The 7978-nt window shown below is 40.2% G+C and overlaps 1 protein-coding gene across 1 annotated transcript in view; it reads right to left on the bottom strand.

The window, feature by feature from the left end:
- Nucleotides 1–5901: 5901 nt before the first annotated feature.
- Nucleotides 5902–7978, bottom strand: part of RNF130 (ring finger protein 130) — a 64057-nt gene continuing 61980 nt past the window's right edge. Inside the window, exon 8 of the mRNA XM_056865465.1 lies at nucleotides 5902–6555. Within this exon, the coding sequence (XP_056721443.1) occupies nucleotides 6446–6555 (110 nt within the window). The 3' untranslated portion in view covers nucleotides 5902–6445. The remainder of the gene's footprint in view (nucleotides 6556–7978) is intronic.

Raw genomic sequence — 7978 nt, 5'->3', positions numbered from 1 at the left:
GTGACAAGACGATGCCTACTTTATTTAGCTCAGCAGTATCTCACAGAAAGTTCTTCTAGGCCATTGGCATGACCAGCAAAATGCTGCTTTAAAAATAAATGGGTCAGTTGAAGTTAGGCGTTAGAAAAGAATGACCCAAAAGCAGACCCGGTTCTATCAAAACGGCTGAGTAAAGGGAACCATCTGCTTGAAGACTCCCTCAGACATGCTACGAATCGGATTTTCTTTTCTGAATAGGCCTAAATCTAAGCAGGCAGGTACAGAGCCTTTATTGTGGAGGAACTATTGGGGAGTAGATTAGCTCTTCCCCCACTAGATGTCGCTGTAAACAATGGAGACTTGTGGAACTGCGGGATGATGCGGATGCCTCTTCCTTTGTTTTATCTTGGTAAATTTAGACAGGGCTGCATAAATCCAGCCTCTCTGTGATAATTAACACAGTCGTTGGTGCATGCTAGTTATAAACACAGCAGTCTGCCCTTTGGCTTGAGCTGGAGCTTCTAACCAACTAAAAAGAGGAACCAAATGATCTTCTGGACTCAGGCGAAGCAGATTAGGCTGTGGTGATTTACAGCGGGGAAAATTATCTGGCATGATTATGAAGCATCAACAAGCAACTAAAGGGGATTGTTAAGTTCCTTGTTGTGCATTTGCCCAAAGGAGCTACAGCAATGTTTTCAGTGAGGACTTTGGTAAAAATAGCCTTGTTTGGGGAAGACAGATAGATTAGATAACTTAAGGTCATCCTGTTCTAAAATTGCACTGAGGATGCATACTGAGGCATTACCAGTTGGTTACGTCACAGCCAACATCAAAGACAGATGCCAGTGGATAAGCCTGTCCCCATGGAAGGATGTGTTGGGAGGCAGCCGTCATTCAGAAACGGCAGCTAACTGAAGTTCAAGAGCAGGCATAATGATCCAAAACCAAGGCGACACCTATGCTCATTTCCTTATTATTGTTATCTCACAATTTTATTGATTACCTGAATTAATCAGAGATTATTTTTAGTTCAGGATAGATTAACATTTATTTAAAATATCCCCCCTTTCTCCCGAAGACAAGATAGTGGAGCTGAAGAAAAGGCTGAAGCTTTCTAGATTTTAAAATGAACTCTTAAAGGGAGAGGGAAGACCCAGCAGCAACACAGAATGCAGACACAATTAAATCTCTGCCTTGTGCAGAATAAAACTAGCTATATATGTAAAAATTTTATTGGATGAGCTTGAAGTACTGGTCAAATCCAGATTCTCTTACCGATTTCATATCTTTCTTCCCTTGTTCAGGACTAATTCTAACAGCAGCAGACTATTTCTGCATATACAGAGAGATTCCCCCAAACGGATGAACTGATTATTAATTTTGTAAAGGACATTCTACAATTCCACACTAGAAATGCCTCTAAAGCACATAACTTAATGACCTTAACTGCACGATTCTTCACATTTCTACTGTGCACTGGGGGGTGGGGGACCCTACATCAGGAAAAGGGGATGGACAACATAGAGAACCCCAGCAGGGCAGAAAATGTGCAGTCTCTCTGCAATATACTTAGCGTTTGTAGTTACTCCTCCTTTCCACATCATGCACATTCTTCTCACCATACACTCTTTCAGGAATAGGTCTTATTTGCATGTGCAACTCTCCCAAGAGTTCACATGTGAAACATATTTCCTAACAAAAGCCAGCTTGTATACACTAGAAACCTAGGTGGGATCATAGATTCACCAAGCTGGCAATACTCCTAATGAACTGGAAGAGCAGGCTGGCACCTATCCCTTCTCCCCTGCATATAACAAACCACAAGACGGCTGCTTCATGCAGAAGCTCGGTTTGCATAATGCTCCTTCAAATAGATGTGGGCAGGCACAGAACCACATGAAGCTGCACGTGAATGGGTTTCGGCCTGAATTCTCTAATGAAAGCAATATGACTCTTAAATGCTTTTGCCTGCCACAGTGTTACTTGACATAGTTGAAGTGGTTACCATATACATGTATGTGGGATCGCATCTACTACAGCTGTGTGCAACTCGCTTCAGACTGACCGATGCTCTGCAGAACGCTGTAAGTTTAGAAGCCAAAAGGTTTCCCCTTCCTAGTGGCATGTGCCAAATAGAGGTGTTCATGCCCAGACAACAATGAAATGAAGACTTCCTAGTAGAAGGACGTGGAACTGATCCTATTTATACAATCTGTCCTGTTGATAAGACAAGGGACATAACAGTTGTCTTTCTCAGGGGGTTTGTTCACATTTAGGAAATTGCCTTATCTTTAGAAGAGCTGCGTTAATCACAACTTGGAAAAAAAACCATACTGAATAACTGCTGTGTAGGAAAATTTGTGTATTCCAGAATGTCTGCATTATGTTGTTTGCTGCATTTCGTAGTGCACAGACTAAGTAGCTTCTCAATGCATGAGCCATGTATCTTACAAATATGACACAAGAGCTTTCTGTTCAAAATATATTTGGTGGCCGGGGCTAGAACAGTCTTTGAGTTTTAAAACATTTCTGTACAATATTAATTTTGTATAGCTGTTTGTTTTGGTATTGTTACCCACACTATAACGCTGATGTCATTTATGAGCTGGTGACATATTCATGAAATCAGAAAATTAAATCTATGCACAGCCCTCAACCCTTTAGTGATTATTTTCAATCACCTTTTGGTCAATGTGCACATGTATTCTAGCCTTAAGAATAGTGCACATTTTACTAGCATCATGGCTGGCCTATAATCTGGGACAAAACTGGATGACACACACAAAATCCCCTATTGAGACTCCTGATGTGTTTAATTTTGTTTTAAAAGTAGCTTGGGGAGGGGGACAAGAGAGATTTAACCCCCCCACCCCACACATGCACCATTTCCACAATAGAAATCCCATCCCTTCTGAGTTGTTATTAGCTTTGTAGTGAAAATAAGACAGACAATCTATCTTTCCCCCTACTCAGGCTTATAGCTACTCAGGCACATGGTGTGAGGGGAAAGGGTTAATGCTCTGTCCCAAAACAAATCTACTTCTCTGGTAGATTATTTTTAATAATATTAAAGACATTAAAAAACCCAGTCTTCCACATCTTATCTGGTTGCACCCTTGATTTTGAAAAAGCCACCTTGGGTATAAGAATGTTCATGAAAATAAGTAAATGTTTGACCCCTCGACACAAGCTACCATCTTTTAAAAATGGCCATGTATAATCTTAATCCAGTTATTACTTCATCGTACTGTATTCAGTCTCAAACTTTATAACAAAATGTAAAAGTTGGGCTTGTATGAGATAAAAGGCAGCACTCACATTGACATCTGGCATAGTGTAACGGCACTCCAAAAATCAAAAGGCCCTTCTTTTCTAGGAGTCCTTTCTTATTGAGAGCTTATATTGCTTTTATTGCTCAAAGGGGACATTGAATTTTACGGCTTAGCAGAAAAGCAAATGTGATATCTGAAAAGCTGGGCAACAGTTAAACTGAATGCCTTTTTGGATGCTGCCTATAAAGTGGTCCAAACAGGAAATGTGCTCCAATAGCAGATATTTCATACACGTGTCTCTTCATCAGCCAATATATATTGAGGTACACAATACTACACAACATTGAGGCAGACCGACATGCGCAAAAGGAAACTGCAGTTAATAAAACGAGTTTCCATATTCTATTTTCAGAACTTTGCCTATATTCTCAGGTAAGTCACTGTTAGTAATGTCTCAGACACCAAATGGAAATATTTACCTGTGGCAGAATCAGCTAAACCCACCGCAGTCTGAGCACCCTGCTTCATCTATTATAATCTGCAGTAGGGATGTAGCTCAACAGAAGAGCACATGCTTTTCATGCAGAAGCTGCCAAATCAATCCCCCAGGGATCTCAGGTAGCAGGGTGGGTAGCAGGAAAGACTTGTGCCTGAAGCAGTAGACAGCTAGTGCCAGCCAGAGTTGGCTTGTATGTTCACATTATTGTTTGGGAAGTGGGGCTTAGACAATGGTCTGCTGGGGGAATTCCCTGTTTGCTAGATATAAATGAAGGTTCAAACTGTGAAAACAGAAGTTGCCCTAGTCACCGCCATATAATGATTCCAACTTGAAAAACTATTCAATTGGGGAGGCTAGACACAGGAACCTTACTGAAAACGGTACACATACAGTAATAACAGTGGCCTAACGTAATAATAAAGCTACAACCAAACAATTAAACCACTGTACCATCCCCACCTCTGGTCCCAGAACAAAAGAAACTCAGCATACTTAAGTCCTCATATCAGAGGCTTTAATGGAACCTCCTCTAAACTGGGTGATCTACCGCATAAGGGGTTTTTGTTTGGTCTTTTGCTTCTCTAACATTGTCTCAACTTCTTGTTCTACTCCAACAACAGTGATTTTTGAACACCCCACCCAACTCTTAAATTTAAAACTCTTGTTGTCATGAGCAAAGTCCACAGGAGTCTGCAGTTTATAGTATTCAAATGAATTTCCATTCAGCCAACAGTGTGATTTATTACTTTAGGGATGATATCAGATTTATAGGTGTTTGGCTTTTCCCCTTCTGTGTTCTAGCCCTATACTTTGCCATAAGAGAGTATTAGCATAAAATGATTTGCTTGTCATATTGCATATCTCCCTAATACTGGCAGCTTGGTAAAGGGGAAAAAAACCCCATGAATGTAGGGCTTTTGTTTGTACATATTCAAAGTGGCATCACTGATATTCTCCATCAAATCTTCCAAACTTTAAATTCTCAGTAGTTTCAGACTGTGCTTTTAAGATTTTGTTCAGAATTTCTCACATTAGCGGAGGACATAGAAACTTACCTGGCACAGACAACAAACAAGAGGCCACCAGGACCACATCCTTATGCTCTGCATCACTCATCAGTCCAGAATGATCAGAGAAAATATGGCCATCCGGGCAATACAAACTAAGCATTCTGCTTCAAAGAGCTCGTTTCCAAGTAGCACATTAATGTCACAGCATCACTACATTCCAGGGCACGCCAAATCTTGTGAAAGCCCAGTTTCTGCAAGAAAAAAAAATACTTCCCCTGTCCACCTTCCTGCTTATATCATAAGCTGTCTAACTGTGACAAGACACCCGCTCACCATTTCTTGCCCCTTCTTTCCGTCTCAGTCTCTTCTGTAATCAACATTCCTGGAGCATTAAGCTTTTGTTCACACTACAATGATACCATTTCTAACTCTACAGCAGCTCAGAGTTGCAATGGGGAAGAAAATGACACCTGTCAATTCTAACATTTACGCAGCATCCTGGAGGAAAGCTGTACTAGTTGCACAATCCAAATCTGGTGGTGTTTGATTTCTGCTTAAGCAACACTATTGACGGTTCTTTAAAAAAAATCATCTTTGTTTTTAGCTGTCCACATCTGCGGTTGTTAAATCAGAACATTTCTTCTTCAGCCATTTCTGTTCCAGTGTACTAAAAATTGGTGTCAAAGCAGCAGTTGCCATCTCTTCTCCACCTTGCATTCATGATATTGAAGTCCTCTGGAGAAGGCATGGCTTCAGAAAAGGTTTGTTGTTTCATGGCTACAGCTATCTCAAGTAAAAACATGTAGGAAGGAAGCTTCTAGCCATTTCAGTAAATAAAGCCAACATACTGGCTTTTTAAAAATCAGAGTGAAAAAGAACAGATCTTTTAAAAACCAAGCAATAACCTCCTTTTGATTTCTGGATGTTTTTAAAGTAGTCTTATGATCTAAAGGTCAAATACTGGTTTTATAAATATCAGCAGCATCTTTAAGTCAGAGATTTCCTCAACAGGAAGGCTGGAAAATGGCTGTTTGTTTTTTGCATTCATTCTAAGTAGCTTTTGTCCATATTTATCCTCAGCAATGGAGTGAAAAAATCCCCCAACGTTGTATACTGAGGCTGACAGTCATAATACTGCTGTAATATTAGCTTGTTCTGCCAGCAGCCAATTAAATGGCAAGCTGGAATGTCAACACATTTCTCATAAATCCCTTTGGAACTGGGATGTTCAATGTAAGGACAGAATGAAGAATAGCTGGAGTGTTTTCAGCAGTATCCCGCCACTACCTCCAATAGGCAACTAAGCTGGCAAAACACTGCAATTTTGTAAAAAAGAGAAATACCATGTGCCTACTCAAGAGAGGTAACTGTAGTACAAAATTAAAAACTGAGTAGGGCAAAACCTCTAGCATACTGACACCATTATGTTGGCACTGCTAATGACAACTTTAACTCGGCAACCTCCAACAGCCGACTTGTGGTGCACACTCTTCATCCGCTTATCCTCCAATATTGCCTCAGCTGAGCTTCACCTTTGCAGCCTGGCAGCCAGGCACATGTTCTGGAAAAGGCCGCTCTTCTTCAGACAAAGAACACCCATGGAAGGAGTACACAATAATAGGAATGAGAAACGGAAAAGGAAAAGGGAAAGAGAGCAAAGCAAGAAGAATGCAGATCCCCCTTCAGGTCTTGTTCTCATCATACATGTCCAAGACTGGCTCAATGGAAGAGAAGTCATTCTCATACACCAGGCTCCGAGGAGACAGAGAATTACGGTGGAAGAAATGGCCACCTACAAAAGAAGAGACAATTAAAAAATCGTATTAGGCATGAGTGGGAAGAAAAACAGGGCACTTCCAGCCAAGAATATATCCCACTCCTTTCCATTTATTTTTATTCCTAACCAAATCATAGAAGTGTGAAAATTACTTCAGTCTTTTAAAAAGATTAAACTTATTTGGTAATATAAGTCATATGAAAGACAGATATTTCTGTGTCACGTTGCATATCGGTAGGAAATAATATATGTGGATATAACACAATTTAGCTGAAGATGAGATTGTCTGAATAGGATCATATTTAGCTATTTTTATTTATTAAGTTATTTATTTAGTTATTATCTGGCTAATTTCCTGGCTAAGTACCACATGGAAATCATTGTTTGATATATAAGCCTAAACAGATTGTTATTTTTGCAATAAGCTTCAGAATACTATTTATTTAGAAAATGTGTATGCTTCATCTCCAGACCTGCCCAAGGCAGTTCACAACGATAGAACAACCAAGTCTACAGCAAACAAAAGTTTAAAAAATTGTTAACAGTAAAAACATAGAAGTCAATAGTAATAAAAGCACACCAATAGCAACCACTCCTAAAAGCAAGGCATAAAAGCACAAATAACAAAACAGTCTAAAATATACTTATAGGTAAGACCCAACACTATGAGTTGTGCCCAGGAACAGATTGGCAGCCAGTGTGATCTTTCAACACAGGATTGATACGATCCAGTCCCTAACAACAACCCTGGGCTTCCTTGTCCACAACTTTCTTTGGTCTCTGACACAGTCCTGGCATCGACACCAGTAAAGTCATAGTCCTCCTCTTCCTGTCATGTGTCATCAGTGCTGCCACATGATTTCAGCTTGGTGGGACCCATGGCCAGAAAGGTTGAACATGATTCTTCGGCCATACAAGACTTTCTATCAGTTAAAAACTAGCACCTCAAACTGTGGCCAGAAGCATTCTAGACTAATTGGAGCTTCCAAAGTAACTTCACGAGAAAACTCATGTACAGCACACTACTTTATCTTAGTCTCTCTGTTCAATCCTGAATCTCTGCCTCACACCCATCTTTTCTGAATGTCAAGAAACTGTTGTCTGAACATGGCAGAGATGAACTCCTAATCTTGCCCAGTCCATTCCCATACTTCTCTTAGTGTTTAAGATACTGTAAACATCTTCCTTCTCAAATACAGGCAATCAGTGGTGTGCTGGTAAAACAGTGCAAGGGATCATGCATAAACAAGCACAATAGCACCCCAAAAACATTAAATAGTATAAAACAGCATCATTTCTAAAGTGCTTGCACTGGTTCTGCATCTTTTGAAATTCATTTCAGTCCACCCTTTGCCTGCTATCCATCAAATTATCTCGCTAGAAATCTACACGTGTCTACATGTGCCCACCAATCACTCTTTCCATTTCTTCCATCTGT

Source organism: Euleptes europaea, chromosome 1 (assembly GCF_029931775.1).
Source record: "Euleptes europaea isolate rEulEur1 chromosome 1, rEulEur1.hap1, whole genome shotgun sequence".
In the NCBI taxonomy this organism is placed as follows: Eukaryota; Metazoa; Chordata; class Lepidosauria; order Squamata; family Sphaerodactylidae; genus Euleptes; species Euleptes europaea.
Note: the sequence above shows the minus strand (reverse complement) of the source record. Positions and strands in the feature narration are given on the sequence as shown.